The sequence below is a fragment of the Aphis gossypii genome, chromosome 3, assembly GCF_020184175.1.
Source record: "Aphis gossypii isolate Hap1 chromosome 3, ASM2018417v2, whole genome shotgun sequence".
Taxonomy (NCBI): Eukaryota; Metazoa; Arthropoda; class Insecta; order Hemiptera; family Aphididae; genus Aphis; species Aphis gossypii.
In genome coordinates this window covers 20,416,193-20,440,804 of record NC_065532.1, presented here as the reverse complement: position 1 = coordinate 20,440,804, position 24,612 = coordinate 20,416,193, and the positions used below count along the sequence as shown (strand labels likewise).

General features: G+C 30.2%; 1 protein-coding gene and 1 long non-coding RNA gene across 3 annotated transcripts in view; one reads left to right on the top strand and one right to left on the bottom strand.

The window, feature by feature from the left end:
- Positions 1–24,612, bottom strand: part of LOC114119884 (uncharacterized) — a 141,108-nt gene that overhangs the window by 32,961 nt on the left and 83,535 nt on the right. For both annotated transcript variants that reach the window (XM_027981610.2, XM_027981609.2), the window contains exons 5-6: positions 16,139–16,307; positions 14,796–14,890 (exon numbers count right to left, since the gene is read on the bottom strand). In XM_027981610.2, the coding sequence (XP_027837411.1) occupies positions 14,796–14,890; positions 16,139–16,307 (264 nt within the window). The remainder of the gene's footprint in view (positions 1–14,795; positions 14,891–16,138; positions 16,308–24,612) is intronic.
- On the top strand, positions 800–1,924 carry LOC126550828 (uncharacterized). The gene is made up of 3 exons (XR_007604860.1): positions 800–898; positions 1,675–1,740; positions 1,832–1,924. It is a non-coding gene; the product is annotated as an uncharacterized LOC126550828 (long non-coding RNA).

The window sequence follows — 24,612 nt, the reverse complement described above, 5'->3', positions numbered from 1 at the left end:
AATTTCGTAGAGATCCTGGTATTTCGAATTATTATTCTTTGGTTTTTAGACTGCGGTTATACGAGTATTGCGTAAATCATGTGATAACAAGGGAAAATGCATGGTGTATCTGTTTCAAGTGTAAAATATACTTGGTGTAAACGTCGTTGTCGTTATACATTAACAATATATAATATATACATACACATTATGTATATTGTATATATATTATGTATATATAATATCATATGATTTTGAACTATTCCTAATGCTCGCCGCCTTTACTTCGGCTAATAGTGTTTTCTCCGTGTAATTTATGTGTCTTGAGAACAACAACTCAACACAATAGCCAAGCCAATACTACTGCTACCGTTCTAGACCTGGTAACTTTATCGTAAAACGCGATTCATAACCTAACATTTTATTCTTCCGGTTTGCATGGAACTCAGACAAATCTAAAGCGATAAATTTTCATTAACTTTACTGCTGTATAACTTAGCTTATTAAATTCAAAAAGAGATACAAAAACGGAAATTATTAATACAAGTATTTTTATAGCAGTGACCTATATTTGAAAACAATAATGACACAAAAAAGTTACATATAATTTCTCTATTAAATCTTAAACCTATAGCCACGATATAGTGGCTTATATTAAAAACAAATCGCTTAGTATAAAATAAAATAATCTATAAATTATTATTAGTAAATTGCAACCATGGAAAAATAGCTATTTGCTTTACAATATATTAGCATATGATTTTTAATATTAGAGTACCTATAATAAATATAATAAATTATACGAGTACTGAATTCCGATAAATTTTGATAAGCGATAGGAGCTATAGCACTCATGCTCTTCCCTTTTTCTTCATTAACGCAGTGTTGGAATAAAGTTTTAAAATAAAGGGATATCATGGTAAGTGTCATTGTTTGTGCAAGTAATCACTTGATTATTATTTTTTTTTTAATTTTGTAAATCACAAATGAACAACTAGGATAATAACTTAAATAAATTATATACTTAAAATTTTAGTGAACTTCTTAATGTATTTCGAGCGTTAAAGTCGTAATTAGCTCGAAAAATGTAGACTACCTAATATAAAAAATAAGTTTACTAGTCATCTTTCTCTAATTTAAAGACTATATTCTTAAATTTTTAAGTTTTTTTTATACTCATTTAAGGAGTGTGTTCTGTGAAGATACATACTTCTATTAATAAATTATAATCCCTATTTATTTTAAATTATAATAATTTATCTGAACATTTTGACGTTTCTAAATCAATATTTAAACAAGTAGTTTTTGAATTATTAACTTTGTGTAGGTACTAAGTAAAAATTATATGATTAGTGTATGATAATTGATTTGAAATATATGGAATATGATGATTTGAAATTCCTATCAACATTTACAATTTGTAACAATTGTTTAAGTATTTCAGATACTTAATAGGTCCTATACCTGCCATATCTATATTATATTTTACAGTTTATATTATTAGGTAATAATAAACATGAAACGGACGTTGGTATTTATTTGCATGAAATTCATACTTGATCGATAGGTATTCTTATTAAATTAGTAGATAAAATGTGATTACTATTGCATTGAATACACGAATACATCAAATTCCTCGACGAGATATTCGAATGAAATACTGATCGAATTTCCCAAAATTGATATTTGTTATAGTTGAATTATTTATTCGGATGTTTGGTCTGTCAAATTTGTTTGAAACAAAAAAAGAAAAACTACGCGGTAACGTTCGCAATTTGTTATCGATAATTTATTATGCGAAAAGTTATTGAGAACTTTGAATTTCAATGAGGCGAATATATTTTGTTTATAGATTTTCATATGATCACGATAAATCTGAATCAATTGGAAGGCGAATTCATAAATCACGGAATGTATTACTGCAAAGAGCGTGTAATGATTGAAGATATTATACAGTGTCGTGTTATACTAGTTTATTTACATGAATTGCCTATCCGAGAGGCCACGCAAAGACGAGCTTACGAAGTTATTATTTATTATATTTTTCAATAATTCACCAGAAAATTCCATCACGATTTTTATATACATTTATACTTTACCGTTGTCTCGGCAAAATGCCGGAGAAATGCGATTAAAAACATGCAAGGCTTATTGAACCTTTTATTTCTGTTTTTTATGTGTATACATTTTTTTATTGTTTATTTGACAAAAGCGGAGCCACACGGAACTGTAGCGTAGCTCTCACGCTAAAAAAAACCAAACAAACAAACAAAACAAAAACAAAAAAGCTGAAACGGAATTCTATTAAGCTCTGAAAGCTCGAACAATGGGAGGAGGAAAATAATATTTTACTTTTTTTTCAACCCACCAACCCACTTTTTTAGACAAAAAAAATCATCATCAAAAAAAAAAAAAAAAAACGCTGTAGTCGCGTGAGGAATCGCCTTTTGGGTTTTTGTTGCAGAAAAAAAACAGACCATAAATAAATACACACTGAGACGCATAGTATAACCCGGCGCCGTACGATAAATACGCTATGCGCGCGTGTACGTCACGAAAGCTGGCGAGGGAGGAGGCTAAATAATATTCAGAACTTTTTGGTTTGTCGATAATTATTGATATTGTTGAAATGTCGACTTCAAAGTTTTTAGAAACCGAAAGAGATACAATAACAGCAGTTAAGTTTTTTTTACGATATAATAGTTCGGAACATTTGTGTATAATAGTATACGTACAAAGCGTGTACTTTCTAGTTTCTATATACTTATTATCATACAAAGAAAATAAATAATGTTATTTTATTACTCAACAGCTGTGTATTGTGTAGCTATTAGTATTAAAAGACTATGGTGATGAAAGAGAATTAAATTTAGTTTTTTTAGTTTTTTATACATATAAAAAAAAATATGTATGTATAATTTAGTTAAAGGTTTGAAATGTTTGAAAAACACCATTATTATACAGCGATAAAATAATATGAATCAAGGTTTTTGTTAAGCAATCTTGATTGAATAAAAATAGTATATATAAATTTAAAACAAAAATTATACGTGTCTATTTGTATTATGTATATATATATTGTACATGGTGTGCAGTGTGTATGTTTAGACAAAACATTTTGAATTATTTACGGAAAGTGGAATCATGAATGTTTAAATTTATTGCATGCAAATGTTTTTCAAGCCATTAACAAACGTTCCGAACAAAAGGTAACGTATTGTTATTTTTATCATCTTTATTTGATCGATAACCGTACGTACACACGCGTAGCGTACAGCGTGAAATATTTCAAATCATTTGAGGTATGTCAATGGTGTTTAGTTATATTTTGTATATTGATTGTTTAGTTTTACATTGTATTCGATAAATACACCTGATACTATATCCTAAATCAGGGATTTTAGAGGATAACATTTTAAATAATTTAAAAATCCAAGTCGTTTTATACATTTTGTTAACGATGCACGACGGCTTGATATTTCTACTATAACAAAGAATATGGTTTTTGTCTATTTCACGTATCGAAATAATACAATTACAAATCTGTCATATTATATTACAATTAGTATTCAGTTCATAAACTAAACTATCAACAACTGGAAAAGTGGTAGAGATGTAGCTAGTAGACTATAGTACTGTGTATAGAACGAAATTCGAAGAAAAAAAGTTACAGATATATTGGTGCGTCACGGAATGATAGTTTTTGGCTTATCATTATTTCAGAATCGAATGAAAGCCCAGTGCGGTTACCTCGTCGGAATATGCAAACGCACTGCGCCGGGGCTCACCCCTCCTTTCTATCGTGAGGGACAATTTCGTGTTTATTTCGCGTGCGACACTATATCTACATACAACAAGCCATTTTATTCGGCCGATCGATATTACAATACTTGACCCAATTATTGAATATAATGTAAATATACGTAATCTCCTCCGGGAATGTCTATTTTCGTAGCGATGGAGAGATGTAGACCATATCACAGCAGGCGATCCACAGACTACGGATTGTTAATGATGTATGTATTGGTGTGTGTGTGTATGAGTGTGTGGGTGTGTGTGTATTATACATAAATTATAAAAATCATAGAAACAGTTGAGATGTTCATCAGTTTTTATAAATTATTGTGTCGAAGATAAAAAATACATAATTCGTATTACGTTACAAGCCTATACCTATATATGTATGCAGTTATGTATATATACTAAGATATCGAGAACGTCATCTATGTAGTTTGATTGTTTGCTACTGAGAAAATGGTGATGCGAGATACTTTAGCTGTCAACACGAAGACAAGTATTACATGATTTCTAGTGTTATACAAGTAAATGACAGACGTAAGTTTATAAAAATATATATTTTTTCATAAAGTATAATATAGCTTAGAGATGACGATAGTCCAATTTCAAAAATATTATACAATGTGCGCTCAGTTCGTATTTGTGTCATTTTTATTAAAATATATGCAATACATAATATTGACTATTCTAGAATATGTTATTTAAATAATATAAACTTAAGTTTAACTGTTTAATGTTTAAATTTTATATCATTGGATAAATAGTATTTACTGTCGTATCTTATAGGCCACGGAGGCGGATATATTAAAAACTAGATAGGGTGGGATAAAAATGCACAGATTTTTACATTACCTATATTCGAGTTATATCATAGACATGAGCGCAATACACATAATTTGTATAAAAATAATAGATAGTATATGGAGTAAACTAAATGCAAATGAGTCTTTGTGATTGAAACGGTAGCCGACTGAAGTTTATCATAAATATAATAACTATTATGTCGGGATTACTAACCTTAGCTTATATTATAAGAATTCAATCACATAATATGTACATAATTTATGCTCCATCAACTGTTATATTAGGTACCTGTAGACTGTAGTGTAAATACTGAAATACATTTGTATTTGTATTAAATATATTATAATATAGGAATATGAGTGATGTCCCTCTGCTAACTGAAAAACTTGTACTTTCTGACAAGTCCATTTTCAGTATAGTTATTATACGCTGGTAGATGTATCTATCCATATGAATATAATTATAGTATGCCACTAATGTAAGGCGACCGGAGAGGAGACTAAATAACACAGACTGACAGCCGTCGGGACATTTGTCGTTACGGTGTCCGGTAAAACGCGGAATAATCGAGGCGTGTGTAGCTCGTCGATGAGTGCCACAATGCGAAGCGCTGGCGGCGGTTAGCGAAGTTAGTAAGTCTCGTTAAGTGGCAGCTTGATGGCATCGTCTGCACCATCGCTACGAGGCGAACATCTGCGATAAAATGTTTATCATATTATCCAGTGTTTCATCCACCCCTATCTTCACCTATATGTCGTCCGATCTTGTCCCCCATATTCCCAACCAGCCAACCCATTCGTCCATTTCGTCCAACGTCTGGTAAAATTTTCACGACCGTACCGCACTTCTCGTTCTGAGTCCTAATGATGAAAGTTTCGGACGCGGCAATCGTGCAAACGCCGTAACGGTAACTTTTCTTCGAGAACAAACTGCAATATTTCATTTCCGAGATAAACTTTATCTAATTCTTTTTTTCCGCTTTTCCTTTTTTTTTTTAAATTTTTTTTTTTGGTTTTTTTTTTGTAAAACATTTGATTGTTGAACTTACTTAGATTGAGCTTATTATACATATTATATTCTTTTAGAAGTTGTTTCATTAAATATAATGTTTTCAACCAATTCGACTATCCTACATAAGATTATCTTCAATCGCTTATATAGCGCCTAATCTTCTTATTTGTTATTTTATTGGCAATCAGATGGATTCAGAACTTTGTACTCTTCTTATGTTATTCAATTACAATCAAGACAAAATTCACTGTTAAAGTGAGATTTTATCGTGATAAATTAGGTTAGTTGATTTTAAAAATAGAGGGTATCAACAATTACAAATACAATATTGATATAATAGAAGTTTTAAAATAATTATATACCTCGAGAAAATAAATAAAGACTCGACAGCATACAAATAATACACGAATGGTGTAACCCAATTGAGTACAGAACCTATTTTTGAATAGTTTAATTGAGTATAGACAAATTAATGCAACGTTATCAATTTTTCGCGAATATTGGTAGAATATATTTTATTTTAGATTAACAAACGCGGTAATAATTTTCATAGAACTCAGGCTGAAACAATGACTAAAATTCGATCAATTGAAACTAAGTCATACAAATATGAGTTGTATTGAAAGGAAAAAAACTAATGTAATTACCTTATGTAAATTATTTAAGAAATAAACATTTTAGTGATTTACTATTATAGTATATGTATAATAAATATTTTTTTTTTGAATTACATTTGCAAATAATTGTATATGACTTTCAAACACAAAAACGACAATATTATATAGAAATATATAAACAATAAAAATACGTATTTAGTAAAATAAAATAAAAAAATATTAATATATTATATTTATTTTATAATCAATAATAAAACGGCAACGTTGTATGTAATTTTGTCGTATTGTATTATGATATTATTTGGATTCCTATTGTTGGTTTGCGTCTCTACTCAATCGAGCCGTGAAAAAGGTAAACTGTTTTCAATGGGGTTGTATAGCTCACACAAAACGTTATTGAAACATTTGAAACGAAATACGGTACAGATAGAATAAATCTTTGATGAGCAATACATCTAAATAGTGATGATACGCAAAGTTCTTTATAAAAATCTTTAATTTGTATGAATATTTTTTTTTTTATGTTTTTGAAAAGGGGGAAATAAAATTAATAAATAATTACTTATTGTATCTAAATATAAGTTATAATGGGATAGGTGGTGATTCCATTTTACCGTGTAATTATTTACTAATAATTAATTTATACAGGAAATACATGTAAGTATTATAGTCTGAAATTTAGTATAACTGTAAATTAATGAACATTTATAAAGTCAGTGTTAATATTATTTATAGTACGTATTTATATTATATAAATTAATAATTATTATGGTTAAGATTATCTAATATAAACACGACATATCGTTTGTAAAACGATAAATTATTAAACACATTAAAACTGATACTACTTAATAATATATAGAATAAAGCAGTGTGCATATTAATTGTCGTTACACGATACAATAAGCCACTTTATGTACATACATATATCTAAAATAAATCTGTCTACAGGTTCATGCCACTCCTCTAAAACATTTGGTATTAAATCGTCTTGAGAGTATAATATATCATATTATTCGAAGGTCATAAACTTAAATTCAGTACCTACACGTGATTGAGTTTTTTACATTTGTATTTATGATTTTTGTTCAACGTAAATAAGTTATTTTTCATACCTACTACAACTTACAAACAAGAGAAGTAAATACCACATAAATTATTTAAATATAAATATATGCTGATAAATAAGAGCAAACTATATACTATTTATTAAGGCAGTGTGAGAGTTGTAATTATACAGCGTTAAAATTTTAGTCCTATTAAAGGAATAATAACAATAATAATGATGAAAAAAACATTAGTAGATATATAATACATGGTTCATTGCTATATAGAAGGAAGTTAAAAAGTGACAGAAATTGAACGCTTCCGCGTGGAACCCTAAATTCTGCTGCCGAGCTTACTCGAGTGTAACTTCCTTTCAGTATAAAACATTTCCACTATGAAACCTTTACTTTTAAGCCAAAACGATTGTCTTATTAGCCATGATAAAACAAACACTAATGCTTCTATTCAACGTAAATGGATATATTATTCTATCATACAAAAATAATAATAGTCAAACAAAATTTAAATTCAGGAGATACATGACTAGAGTGAAATTGGTATTCTTTGATAACAAATATAGAAGAGCATAATTTCTTTAAAATATTGTTTTGTTGAACTTAAAATGTTTACATTGTTTATATTATATTAATATATTATTGTTTAACCGCATCAATCGAGATGAAAATGTACATTCATTTCTTAATACTAAAACAACATGTATAAAATACAAATTGTAATATTATCGAGGAAGCAAAAATTCAATCGAGATAAAAAAATAATAATACAAATATATTTTAGAACTCGAGGTTAAGCATACGATTTATACTTTCCCGTAATATTTCAAAGGAAATAAATACAACTATGTTATAGAACCATAATGAAAAGGTTCAAATAAAATTGTAAGTTTATTTATTTATTATTATTATATTATTATTATTTTGCGGCATTCAACGTATTAAAATACGTTTATTAAATAATAGGTTTTATAATAAGAGTAAAGGAAAAAAAAATAGTAGTTAACATGGAATGTGAGGAATTCTCATGTCACGCATTTTCTAGAAGAATTACCACTTGTTGCCTCGAGCAATAAGGGTGGCTCCAGCGGTCGTACTTCTGCATACACTTCAAACGAACCCCCTCACTACAGCCATTGTGTGCCATGGGCCGTCACTGATCTTTCACGGGACGGAGGGTTAAAAAGCTTTTGTCTTAGATCTCGTGCAGACGACGAGTTCTGTTACAGCGGTACTTAATGTGTGTGTGTGTGTGTGTGTGTGTGTGTGTGTGTGTGTGTATATTAAGTTTTTCACTCACACCACCCGGACAAGAACACGGTTGTCGTGTACGTATTTGCGCTTTGGAAATTCATTAAACGTCGCTGTCTTGTCTTCTTCGTCTCGGAGAAAAAGTTCATCTCGCCCGGTGCGAGGCAACACGGAAACAGTTATTAAGTTTATTAATATTAATAATACGTAAGAGGATTAAAAACTACTGTCGCGTGCGTTTGACTATCACGGGCGGTGGCGGACGGCCGAGGAGAGAGATACGCACAACACAAACAGAGTAAAAACGAAATGCGCTCACGGGCACACGCGCACAACGGGCGGCGTTACGGGTGCGGTGCACGAGAGAGGAGGCGCCTCCCCCGGGGGGCCGGATGTCGGTTGAGCGGACGGGAGGAAATCGTCTGTGCGTCGCGCGAAAGGATTCCTTTGTTCGCGGTCGAATAATGGCAGTTATCTGCCGTCGGGTCCGTTAGCGGTTACGATATTCCCTGTAGCCTCCAGTCATATCTCTGCGCTATATATTGGTGTAATACCGTGCCTCATACACAGAGAGGTACCTACCCGCGGGCCCCGTCTAGGCCGCGTAATGTGGTCCGGACAGATCGGCCACCGCCCCGGCCCCGGGTGTATTTGCGCGCAATTGCACGCGTTACACCGTTTAATTATTATCATCATCATCATCATCATTATTATAATTACGATAAAAAATATCGTATACGTGCGTATAACTGTAATACTTCTCATTCGGTACAATAATTGACCAGTGGTTCCTTGACTCAATTCATACTACCAATCATTTTTGCAAATGTTAAGCCATCACATCGTGGGGAATTTCATAGGTACTATGTCATCATAGCTATATCACATAGCTAATCAGGAATCACTGTTAAATAGAATATACTTCTATGAGCGCATTATTATTGAAATTGAGTGATTGTTCTCCGTGACCAGGATAAAAATTCACTAGTATTTCCAAAAAACTTAATAAAATCATTACTGGAATGGAATCAGAGTGAGACGCTGACTTTGAGAGAGGTTTTTTTTTTTTTTAAAGACTGGTTGATTTATGCGTCAGGATAATAGTACGAAACCCGCGTAATTCGTTTCATTACAAATCGAACTCATCGCTTTGATGATAAAGTACTATATAATTACACTTCGGTCGCATAAACGTTTTTAAAATTTGTAATTTAACAACAAGCACTGTTTATATATAGTTAACAATCGAATTCAAGAACAATAAATTGCTATAAAAATAAAAATAATGAAGTGCCTATACATAAAATACATATTAATCTTTAAGTTTAAACGATTGTTATAATATCAATTAGAAACTAATAATAATATTATTACTATAATTTTAATTTATATTAATATTAATTATATGTTTTTTTGTTGTTGTTATTATTATAATTATTTTAAGTGGATACAAAAGTGAAAATACTTGTAATAAAGTGGTACTAGGACATTTCTGAGAGGCCGTTAAGTGTAAGTCGTATTAACATGAATTGTGTATGCTAAGGTACTAAGCTCTAAGTAAAATGGTTATTAACATTAGATAGTTTTTCAAATGACTATAATATTTAATATTTGAATAGGATTATGTATTTTTATAATTTTTATTTTTCATTTTAAATATAGTTTATATGTAGATTGTAGGTACATAATACAGTGATAGACAAATTTCAAATAATTTGAATAACATACACACATTCTAATAGCTACGATTTTACATATTTTGAAAGACATACATTATTAATTTACAATAATATTATTTAATATTGTTATTATTATTGTTTTAATAATAAATGTAATTGCTCAGTAATAACTATTTTAAATTTACGTGCATTTAAGGTTCATGATAAATGGTATCTTCAAAATGTTCTATTCTCAAATTAATTTTTTTGTCTTAATACAAAACGGAAAAAGAACAGTTTATCTGATATGGGTAATTTGTTTTCATATGGTTTGGGGAAAAACGTGGTCCGTTTACACAAACACATATCGTCAATTAGACGTGCAGGTTATTATATCCTAATTTATACGATTTGTAAGAAACTCATATAATAAAATTGTGAGAATTTAATACATGAGAATAAATCTAAAAATATTTAAGTAAAATTAGTATCGTAATTAACTATTAGTTGATGTCTGTGTGATAAGTAAATCGGATAAAATTAAAAGCAGCTTAAAGGTCGAATGAAAATAAAATTTAAAAACTTTTTAAAAAAGATTTTACTTACGAGAATATAAAGCAATAATCTATATTATAGTCTTAAAATGATAAAAAAGTATAATCTAATTTTTGAGTATACTTAAAGAAAATCCATACGACAGTCTCTTTGACGATGTATTAAAGATAAAAAGAAAACGCCAAACTCATTAAAAATTAAGTTTTTAAATAATTAAATCTTTGGGTATCTGGCAAAAAAATAAATTGAAATAAAACTTATCAAACGAATTTGATTTAAAGATATTATACATCAGTAATTATTGTTAATAGTATAAATTATAAGTTATGGCAAAGAGTCAAAATTAAACAAAACTGTTTAATGTTTATACAATAATCGCTGTATAAATATGATGAATTAAAAAATATGTAATTGGACTTTGAAGTAAAGAATTTGAATTAAAATTAGTTTTATCAATGATATACTAATTAACAATAATTATTTTAATATTGCAACTATGAATTTCATTAATTAGTTTTGTATAGTAAGAATAAATGGTGTACGCAATATATTCGAAAATCTAGTGAATAAATCGATCAACAAATAACATACATAGAAAATATTTTCACATCTATAAGGTTTTGAATTTAGATTAAGTAAATATATTTGTATTTTCCTACACATTTTGGTGTAATATTCGAGGCACGAATCTACGGAATTTTGACGAGACCACAAAACCCTTAGCTCAACCAATAGAGTAAAAAAAAACACAAACACAAGACAATAGAGGTACATTTTAAACTTTTGTTAAAGTTCGTTTTTGCGGTTCACTTGAATAATATATGAAGTTTGCCGACGTGGTAGAGGGCTTGACGTGTATTATTGCCGACAATGACTGATGCCCAAGGTGCCTTATTACGTACTTGTGACACAAGCTTGTATAACAATAATAATGAGTTAGTATAGATTATTCTCTTCGACACATACCTCACAGAATATATATCATATTTGTTTGGTACAATTGATATTTGATGGCTTGCATTGAATAAGACAGTTTGAAGCAAATAATATGCATATTGTGTATAATATGAGGGATTTTATAGCAATAAAAAAATAATAAAATATTAAAAATAACTGCAGTTTTGTTAAATTAATAATCAATAATAAACATTTATGGAAGCAGGGATAACCTGTATTAAAAAACATTTTTTTTTTAAATTGTTTCTTTCCTTTTAAATATAATTTTTAAAATTAAAAATAATTATAAACTGAAATGATTGCTTTGTTTTTTAAATAAAAGTAAACATACTTTATTACTACAATCATTTAAGCAATATACATTTGAAAAACTAATTAACATATCATGTTGTTTATTAATATTTAAGATTAAATAAATCGAGTTTATTGCCTACCATTAAACAATTAAAGTACACATTTAAAAACGTCTATAGATTTACATTTAAGAATACAAACAATCATAGTTTAATTGAACTCATAGTGTATAAAATACATAACGTAGTCTAGTTACTAGTTAGTGGGCAAAGGATCTTTTGACGACTGATTAAAAAGCAACAAGTAGAACTATTTGTTATCTTTGTTAATTTACAACCAGCATTAGTCTGCTAGTACCGCGCTGCGAAATGGTTTGGTTGTGTAAACAGAAACAGAAACAACAAACATAATACGATCGATCAACGCGAACGGCTACCCGCGCACATGGCACATGTGGGATTTAGCGTGCGCCACCACCAAGACGAAACGATATATAATCACGGAGTGAACATAAAAATAACAAATCCCTCGTTTTATGTGGAATTTCACGACGGAAATCATTACGTAGGACGGTAAAAATAATAACAAATAACACACGTACACTCAGATATGAAATAACAAGGGGCATATTGGTGGGGTGGGGGGAGAAGGGCTTAAAAATGTGTGGCCAGGGACGAGGGGAGCTAAGTAATAAAAGTTTTTCCCTTAAACGGATTACCGACGATGATGGATTACGCATGGGAGGGGGGGCTGATGGTGGTATATATGACTGGATTCCAAAAAACAAATACAACTTGATAAATTTTACACGTTCTATACCGACACATTGGTCGAAAATCTGTCTAGCCCGATTGAACACGTCCAGAATATTTCATTGAAACTTTTTAGTGTAACAGCGATTACTGGTCTAGAAAACGTACCTAAATCGGCTAAATCTATTTGGTAACATAAAACAAGATATGCTTTAAAATAACAATAAATAAATCTGGAGTCATAAATTTTCCTACCTATACTGACTTTTTGTATACCATCAGTCTCTAACAGCTAGTAATGTAAGAATAAATATAAAAAAAAGTAATAATTTAGCTACAAAAAATAATTGCTAAAATTATGAATCACAGACATTGTAACGTTTGGATATTATATTTTCGTCAGACTTTTATAGTATCATAATTTCAAACCAAAAATAAGCAAGCTATTATTATTTGAATAACTTCATTATTTTGCAACTAAAAGAACTTTCCTGTTTAACTTTGATATTAATTTTACTACAATTCGGTAAACAAAATATTATTTTGGGGAAAATCTCGTTTGATCTATAAAATGAAGGTTTTGCGATCGTGAGAAGTAGCTATAGTACAAGAAACTGCAAATATTTAATATTAATTTAATATTCTAAGACACTTAGATGGTTTGTTATAAATAAATAAATTATGATCGAACCCCTTTTATAACAAACATAAGTAGGTAGGTATTAAATTTTAATAATGCGAATATTAAGCTGTAATTATACATAGTATTATAGTGATCATAAATAATAACGAACATTCCTTTTTGTTGCTGAAGTACCGCGCATTTTTAGCAGTTATAATATAGATTAACTTGTGAATTTTTTAGACGCTTATTAAATGCAAATGGTTATAACATTTTATTTTTCACGTGGTTTGGAAGCAATGAAGAAATCATACTTCATATTTTGTTTGAGTAGGTATACACGGAATACTAGTAATAAATCTTAAACGTTAACGCAAATCCTATATAAATATAATTATAGTAAATTGATTTATTTAGTCATTATCTGGCGGTACACAACATAAACACAAACAAACAACTAACGTATAAATCATATAACTTTTATACAAGTATACTACGGGTACCTTGTTTTTTTTTTCTACACATAAATAGAATTGCAGACTTTTTTATAAATGTATTTTACTTTTAACCCGTGTAAAACATCAAACGGTTAAATACAGGCGAGCCTTTCATATTAAAATATTGAAGCGTTTATAAAATGTGTGAGACAATATAATATAAGGACCAACTACAGACCTTATGTATTCGAGTTACTAGGGGATTTCTATTGAATGTTTTTTTATTATTATTATTCATATACAGTATGTATCGTAAATGGTTGACAGTCGTAAACACAATCACAATGTTCAACTGTCAAATCCTTGCGTTACACACCCTGTACACATACGATTGTATAGTCTTCACTACTCTATGTGCAATGCAGACGATATTATTAACGTCGATTCAATAATATATATATATATATATATATATAGTATACATACGCATACATAGCAGTTTCTATCTATTCATTTTTCATAAGAGCTGGTTTTAAAAATTTTAATTTATTATTACCCGGTTGAACAATAAACGCTCGGGTGGAAAAAACTGACCTTATCGAATCGTTAGGAAAGCCATAATGCTTTTCTCCGGCATTGTTAACTGTCACGGACGTCAATCAAAAAACACCGCCCCGGTCTGCGGAGCCTTTATGTTTGACACATGTTATAAACTCGACCGACAAGGCGGCGAAACGCGGTTTAGCTGACGGTTTGTTTCAATAAATCTGTCACGTGGCCTGTCAGCATCGATTTGAACTGCTATTGGATGAGTAGTGGTATATGTATGTATGTATGTATGTATGTATGTGTGTGTGTGTGTGTGTGTGTGTGTGTGAGTAGAAAGGGAGAATTAACGCATACGCGGATTTCGTCGGTGATATGGGTACAGCAGGATATAGGCGAGAGGCCGAGGGACAACAGCGCTAACGAAGGTTTGGAATGTCTCAAGTTATTTACCTGTGCTTTCAGTGTTATGGACGTCCGGGCAAGCTTGAAACTTGAGCATCAACCTCGAGTCTGACGTACACGAATCGGCTTTTGAAAGCGGCGACCTACAACAAACAATGCGTTTTAGTGTAACATAATAATTGTTAAAATTATCTAGCAATTCAAGCACGCCGTAAAACGTAATACGTCTGACTGCATATTATTCAATTAATTTAATAATCTTGGGCAAGTCCGTGATGAAATGTATCTAAATACAATAGTTGTAAGATATTTATCACGTTTTATGCGTATACAATATGAGTAACCATATAATATAATGATGTAAAAAGCAATATAACATAATATACCTAATGTTTTTTTTTGTATTGGTACATAATTTTTTTTTTTTTAATAATACGTGTCAAATTGTCGTTACTATAACATACATCTATAAAGATTAAATTTCTTAAAATAAATAAAGTGTCCGAAATTGTTATCATATAAGTAAGCAGAATATGTATAATGTATACATAGTACATGAAAAAAATCGTTCCACACTGAAGCTGATTTACAAAACATTGATAAATTTTTTTATTGACATTTCAGAAAGTATGATATTTCATCAACATTTGATAACGGCATGGCTATCATAATACAACGTATAACAACTACTGTCTGGTATTATGTTTAAAGTATTTTATTTAATCATACATCTAATAATAATACCATACACGATTATCAATATATAATATGAATACAACTGTTTACTTTGATAATAATATTATTGGTGAAACAATTTAAAGTTCAACACATATTCTCGTTCTCTGCCGACCGTATTATGTTGCATTCGTGCGTAGCTGTATCCCAAAACCAGTCTCGCCTGATTCTGTCAATTATTACACATTGAAACTGGCATTGAGCACTCAAATCACGCAATTCATGTTAATAATAAGAAAAATAAATAGCATCCGATAAAAGCCGACTTCGCGACAATGTAGATTACAAATGTATAGTCTTGGTGTCCTCTACGTATTGACAGCGGCCACTAGCGAATGTGCGTGTGTCAACTACGTGTTGACGCCGGCAGTGAACGTGTTTTAATGATAGTAAATACAATTTATTTTGTAGTTACCAATTGTTTTAAAGAAAATATGACGTGTTAAATATAATGACATAGATTGATGAATGTATGACTGCGAAGTATATTATTTATTGGTGAACACGATTCATTCGATGTTAGTACTGTGCATAATAGTTAACACTTCGTTTAATAATAATTCAATCAATAGAAAACTACAAAGTATTTAACAAGAACTTACTTACTAACCAGATAACAAGTTAATGTACAACATATTTCTATAAAGTTTACTCACTTGCATTCGGTGTAACCGCCGCGGCTATACGAGAAATGAAACGGCGCTTGTAGGCCATCAAACGGGCACGGGATTGGAGTGGCATCTACCCTAAACATCGAGTAGAGAGGAGCGTCACTGGTAATCTCTCCGCACAACTCGTCGAGGCTACGTTTTTCGCATATTGCGTCTGAAACATAAAAGGAAATATTTATGAGCACAATTCTTTCGGAAACACTATGTATTGGAAACAGACAAATTGATTAAAAAATTCTTTATACGCTTGTATAGTTATTGCGTTTCTAAATCGAACAAAATGCAATACATATTTTCATGTATACAATACATAATATATGCTTAGCTCCAAACCCACGCGTTTTCAAATTGAAAAATACGGGTCTGCGCATCTAGATTAGAGATATGACTTTATGTAACGTTGTAATAGAGATAAATGCTAGAAAAACACTATTGAGGTTTTATACAACACAGATAATGTTGTACAGTACAGGTACATTTTGTGTAAGTCAATTTACCAAAATCTTGATTTACGATCGGTGATTGCTTTAAGTAATATACATCATGATAAATCATCGAAATAAATAAAAATAATGGTACGCATAGTTGGTATACGGTACCTAGGCGTATATATTTAAAAAAAACAATATTTCATAAGTCTCACACTAGTTGTTGTCGTTAATTGTATTCGTGGTTTAATAATTATGCTAGTTATCAAGTACATTTAATAACGTTATATAAGTATATTGTATATAATATAATACTTCAATTCTTGAAGTATTTACACTGCCATTATATAGGTACCTACTTATAAACGACGATGTTAATAATATATTTGTCTAGCACTACATCTCGCATGGTACATCTCCTTCATAATTATTAATACGGGTATACAAACTACGTACTATTAAACTAAGTATACACACATATATATATATATATTGGTACTTGTGAAATGTCCCGATTTTTGTTATATAGGTAGATACGTCTTTATATATTATTATACATACAATCATCACTTAAGTCATTAGTCAGTCTATAATTTACATAATCATTTTATATTATATACACTGGTGACTGGTTAATACTTATGTACTACCGGCACATTCTAGTAATGTTTTCCATTCACGATTTATCGAAATAGGAAAAAAAAAGGTCGTTTTATCCGGACAAGAGGCGGGTATATAGCGGATAAAATACGGGGACAGTTATATACATATACGCGGGGGACCTCATATATCGATCGTAATGCAATATTGCGAGTCGGGCGACCCGAAGCACTTCCGTTAAACGTCTCGGGACACGGAACCAATATCATTATATACGGTGCGTGTGTGTTGGGTGGAAACGCGATTCCGGGATCAGCCCGTTTCGTATTCATTTCCTCGTTGTGTGCAGTACGCGCGCATACGAGCTAAATTATTAACGCGCGACGATAGGGTTTTAGTCTCTACAGGGCTGTGCGCGTGCGTCTTATAAAATGTATATGTTTAGGAGGAGCCGTGCATTGCGTAGATATGTAGTGGGTATATACTATGGGGAGTGCCATTCAGCCGAATGTGTCGCAGAAACAATTGACGTGAATTTTCGTACAGTTTAAGATTATAATAAATGCATTTACGAATTTAATATACGATAATATAATTATGAATAATGTATATACGCGAATATAATAACTTGACTGCGTAGTAATAACAGGGTTTAAGGTAAATTACACTAGGACCGATCCAAAAGTGTAAAAGCAAGTATATATTGTTGTTAGTGTGTACACTAGTATTTTTCTATTTACAGGCATTAAAACAATGATATTTTGAGTTGCGAAATATCTATTCAATCGTAAGGGTTTTTGTTGTTAATGCTAAAGAATTTAAAAACAATTTGTCAAATGTATTGTGAAGTAGGAATTATAGCTATCTACACAATATAACAATAATACAATTAATTATAAAAACAATTACATTCGTAAAGTTAATGTTTCTATCTAATGTATGAATTCATAAAAAAAGTGTTTAACTTATAGACCAAAAATTGTATAATCGATTATAGTGCGTACTTGCATTTCCTGCCCTGAGTACAAGTTTGAACTCTATCTGATTATTTTTGTAGATATGTGTAATTTGCTATCTACTACAATGATATACATTGGTCGGATGCATTTTCTATGGTTAAAATGTATTATATACACATCCATTTATAGTATTTTACTAAGTAGGCAAATAATTTAACAGTTAGATTTTCATGCTGGTCACGATGAGGTCGGAAAAAATAATACCTAACAATATTAAGTACGAAAAGCCTCTGATTACTGCTATTGTGCGTTCGTATACCACAATATATACATGCATTATAGTAAATATATAAATTATATAGTGTATAAGGTGCGTTTTAAGAGCAAGCGAAAATTTCAAGGCGCTTTCTGAATTTCAGTGATTACTAGAACACAATTAGGGTAGGGGTATGGCAAGTGTTGGAATAGCTCATGGTGAAATGGTGTGAGGGGGAGTTTTTTCTTTCTTACTGAAAATGAAATTTGCCACACACATGACACGAATTGACAACGCGGACCCTAGGGGGTGTGATGTTCCGAGAGGCTATGGGAGAGGCCGAGAGAAAAAAGTTTTCGACCGCTCCACATAACCAACCAAACAGACGTAAAAATTTGATGGGAGAGTGAGAGAGGGAGTAAACACACTTCAGACAACTTTGCTTGGGTAGAACGCTAGATGTATGGAGGAAAACCATGCGTGTTACATTAAACATCACTCAAGTAAAGCGTAAAAGTTTGGTGACCGTCGTTGTAATTGTAAGTCGCTTTAAGTCAGAATTCCACAAATTCTTAAACTTATATTTTATACAGGTTTTTTTTTTCCGAAGGCTGTTTAAGAAAATTAAAAAAATATATTCACAAAGATAAAAAATTGTTTTAAAGCACAATAAATATTATATAATCCTATATAAACGTCCATAGCGTTATTTGTGAATATAAAATAAAAAAATACATGACTGCAAAATAATGTAAAGCTCCGTTATCTTTTAACTGCCATTTAGCACGTTATTTTCCGCTTATTGACCGACTATGTGATAAATGATATATAGATAAATTTTAATACAAATATAACTTATGAAATCAATTCTTAATTTGAACAATTTAGTAGAAAAGAAAACTATAAATAAAACAAAAGTAAAAAATCATAGGAAGAATTTTGGAAGAGTATATATAATTATGTATGAATAAAATTTACTATTGTTTTTTTTTTACTTGTATTAAAAAGAAACCTATCTAAAACAGAAAAAAAACATCTGATATTAACCGTTACCATATTACACAGGTTTCACTATACTATTATTCAAAAATTGTAATTACAATAAAAATGTAAAATAGAAATAATATGATTTACTTATATTAATAAAGAATATGACATAATATGTCGTATTATTAATTATATAAGAATAACGATTTAAATTTTTTTAAATATTATTACGATTTGTAATCATCAAGTTTTTTTTATTAAACGATTCCCATGGATGAATAAATACATTATAATTTCGCATATTTTACGCATACATTATATTAACAACATGCGTATAAAATATTTTGCGGTAATAATTGTCATATAAACGCGACATTTTCTTTGCGAGTGTAACTTTATAAAATGCATTTCAAAATTGAAATGCCATAATAAAAATATTATAATTTATAATTCATAAATAAATATTTTTTTTATGATTTCGAGCGAAAGATTATATTTTATAAATTATATTTTATTTACATTACCTACCTTTGTAAAATGAATACTTGAAAGATGTTGGTTTAGTGGATATTATAAATTAGTTTAATATGAATAATATTATTTTGGCATATACAAATGAAATATTTCCAACGATAAAAATGTATTAAGAATGTACCTACTACCAATAGTTTATTTTATTTGTCGAACCTTAAATATAAGATGAACAAGGTTGTAAATTACTAAATTACTTTATATACACATACTATATATATATACATTTTCTGAAACAAAAAAAAAAAAAAAATATTAAAATGCAAAAATATATTAATAATTTAAAAAATGGTAAGTCCACAAAAATATAAATATTGGTAATCGTAATTTGAAATGCATTATTAATGAAAAACATTAATTGGTAATCTTTAAAATGAACGTACTATGTATATATATATATATATATATATATTATAATTTATTGTTCATACCATCATTTAGCTGTTTAAAAAGTATAATAGTAAATAAAACGAACGGCTACGTAGAAATAAATACAGTTTCATCAGTTGAAATACCTAATAAAAACCGAAGAGATTAACGTTGCAGGCGATGGTTTTAGTTTAAGTATATTGGATTGTCGTTGTACAATTGCATTTCACGCGCAATGTTTTCCGGATGAGTAAAATAAATGGATAGATAGAAGAAAACCAGTATCGTATTACAATCATCCATTAGCAATGGACATAAACACTTTTAGGTTTTTTTAACAATGCTATTTTTTTTATACTTATAATTATTTATTTAGTGTGAGCTTTTTTTTTATCTCATTTTTAGGGTACACGTCAAAATTCGACTCGGCATGTATTCTCTGATTGGTACGAAATGATCAATATATTTTCCATTTTGTCATGCGTCAAGCACTACACGCTGTGCACGCCCCTTGATTCCATTTATAATAAATTATTAGTTATATTATTATTATAATTCACAGTTATCATCAAAACGACACGATCGCAATGGTACATGCCATGGTTATATTTAATAGATGTGTTTTGAACCGAGGGCTAAATTAGTCACCTGACCGTTCTGTAGTTATTTTATTTAATATTACGTTTTACATATCATTCACCGTAGGCCATTACTATAAGAACACCGATATGCCATTATAGTATTAATAATTATACACCATCGGGGCCGTTTAAATGTTGCAAAGGTCATTGTGTAATTTATTTTATTTTGTTTCCAAACATTTTCTGAAAAACTCTATTTTTTGTTGTTGTAGCGACATTAATTCACCCGCTCACAGTACTTGATAAAATAGAAACACGATATTATTTATATATTATACTAAAAAGCGACGGAGAATAATCAGGTATATTTTTCATATTAAATTACACTTGAATATAATGACATTCGGTACAATTTTCATTGTCAAGTATGGTATTATTAAAATAATATCAAAACACGAAATAAAAAAAATATTAAATACTACGCCTGAATGATGCAGATGGACATACGCATTATCGAATAATAATAATAAACCATAAGAGTTAGCGAAAAAAAGATTCATATAAATAAATAATTCACAAGTGGACGCTACTTTTTTCCCCCTTTATGGCTATTATACGGTAATTACTATTCCTTATGCTTGGGCGGATTTTCCATTAACAACCGGAAGGTAGAGAGGAAGTTTTTAGATGAAAACGTCTCCCGAGACGTAAAAATAAGGGGAAAGAACTTACAGAATTCTTTACTGAAATAATAAAATTAAAAATTCATAGGTTAGATGAAAGTCATATATGTTGTTAATTTACTTCCAAGCTATACGTATATAGTTGGTAGCATTATTTTATTTATATGCAAGCAAAAAAAAAACTGCAATACCTGCTGCAGAAATTAAAAAATATTTTTCGAAAAAAAAATAATAATATGAGAATATGAGTATAATCCCCACACACACATACATATAATATGGTCTTAATATACTTGGATTCCATACTTTTTTTTTATATTCAAAACAATAAGCTCAATTTTATTCAAATTTAAAATACACTTCAATAGTTCGAAGAAGAGTAACTGAGTTTAAATTGATACAGATGGATGCGCTGCTTTATTATGCAGGACGAGAGACCAATGCGTCAGGACGAATACTATGACACATATATATATATATTATGTATTATAATCATCATACGTTGGACATAGCTGAGTAGATAGTTTTCAAAATCACTTAGGCCATTGATCATAAAATATAAAGGGCGGTAAGAGTTCATGAATATTCACATGTGTCAAGTGTGTGGACAACGCTAAATTGTTTCAAAAAATGCCTAAATGCAAATGCAGTCACGATTTGGCGGTATAGTGGGGGGAGTAACCGAATTGGTTCCCATTTGGCCGAATTGGTTCCCGTTTGAAAAAGGTATTTTATTAATTTGAGCCGAATTGGTTCCCGTTTGCGTACAGGTAATTTTTAATTTTTATAATTGGTACAAAATATAAATGTGCTTTCATGACAATATTCTATAGTCTATACTCTATAGTATAATATACAATAAGATGGCAATATCTTTAATATTTATACATTGGCAGTTTAGCAAATTATCGGTGATACCCCGATCAATTAAGATAACGATTGAGATATAATATATACTTTTATCGCTGTATGGTATATCTTCTATATTATCCTATGTGCAAATGACAATAATGTTAGTGAACAGTGAGCACCGTACAGTTCCGAATCGTATAAGTCTCGAACACATCGTATAAATTTGTAAATTATATTTCATATTTTATTTTTAAATTTTAATTTTTCGTAATTATGGAGTTTATGTTTAGTGAAAAGGGAACTAAGTTGTTGATTATTGACAATTACAAGTTTGGATTCCAAAAAAACCTAGCAGATAACATACAGAGGTGGATATGTACAAAACGAAAATGTAAAGCATACGTTAAGTTGAACGGAGATTGTTTATGTGAAGAAGTATTAACACATAACCACGAAAGAGAAGGCAATGGTACACTTGTGCGACAACAATTGACAAATTCACTAAAAAGAAAATGTGACGAACTTATTACAGAGCGACCATCTAAAATTATACGCAAGGAGATAGCTACAAACAGTCATAGTGACTCACTACTTCAAAATGATATTAACAGAATCCGTAAAAATTTGAATGCTGCTAAATTAAGAACAATCCCCAAATTACCTTCTAATCTTGAAGAACTGCATAAAAGTGTCAGTGAATATTCGTTAATAACTAATCTCGGAGAAAACTTTATTTATGACAACGATTGTGTCAACAATATAATTACATTTACGTGCACGCAGAACTTGGAACAGCTCAAGAAAGCCACTACATTATTTGTCGATGGAACATTCAAAAGCTGTCCTAAGCAATTTTACCAATTATTTTCTATTTTTATCAAGGTACAAAATAGCTATGTTCCTGTCGTATTCAGCCTACTCCCTAACAAGACTACGGAAACTTACAGACTTGCATTAAATAAGGTCTCAAATTATCTATCAGTTGGCACGGTTTTCGTTGATTTTGAAACAGCTATCCATAGTGCCATTACTTCACAGCTACAGCAAGTTACAGTTAGAGGTTGCAGATTCCATTTATGTCAGTCATGGTGGAGAAAAATTCAACAGTTGGGTCTCTCCAATGAATTTAAAGATAATACTTCAGAAATGGGGCAACTTCTGAAACTATTTTTTGGACTGCCCTTATTATCACCCGAAGACGTCGAAGACTGTTTTTATAATGATTTGATGGCCATAAAACCTTACTGCCCAAAATTGGATCAGTTCTTTGACTACGTCCATGATACATATATAATGTCAGACAGTATCTTTCCACCGAAAATTTGGGCTAGATTTGACAAAAATATCGATAGGACTACAAATTGTTGCGAATCGTTCCATTCAAAGCTGAATAAAGAATTTACAAGTGCTCATCCTAATATATTTTATTTTATGGAAACTTTAAATAGCATTCAAACATTAAATTACATAAAATTTCGAAGTAATAATACTAGAAAACTAACTAGCAAACAACAAAAAAACAACAAGTACTTGGAAAATTGTATGGCAGATTATATTAATGAGAAAATTACGCGAATTGAATATTTAAAGAAAGTTTGCTTCAAATTTGCAAATCAACGCTTTTAAATAATTGTACCTATTTATTTATATTTTATTATTTTTATTTTTACTATAATTGACTTCCAAATCAACGATTTAAAATTGTATATATTATATCATTTTTTTTATAACACACATTAACGCACATTTTTAACCAAGCCTACTTTTAAGTTGACAGTCCTAAGCCTGTAAAATTGAGAAGGAAAATGTGTGTAATTAAACGGAAATCAATTCGTTTCAAATTAATAAAATACTTTTTTCAAGCGGGAACCAATTCGGCATGTGGGGTTGGAGCTCGGGAACCAATTCGGCTCAAATTAATAAAATACCTTTTTCAAACGGGAACCAATTCGGCATGTGGGGTTGGAGCTCGGGAACCAATTCGGTACCAGCCATAGTGGGATGGGTTGTCGTTATTGTTTATCATAGTCTGTCTGACAGGAGAATGCCTTCTGATAATAATGTATAATACATATACCGATGCCATCAACGCCGTATTAAACTAAACGTATTATGCTATCATTGTGCACGTCAATTTAATAATAATCACGTCATAATTCATAATAATAAACAAATTAATAGAGAGATACGCACACAAGTTTTAATCGAAAATC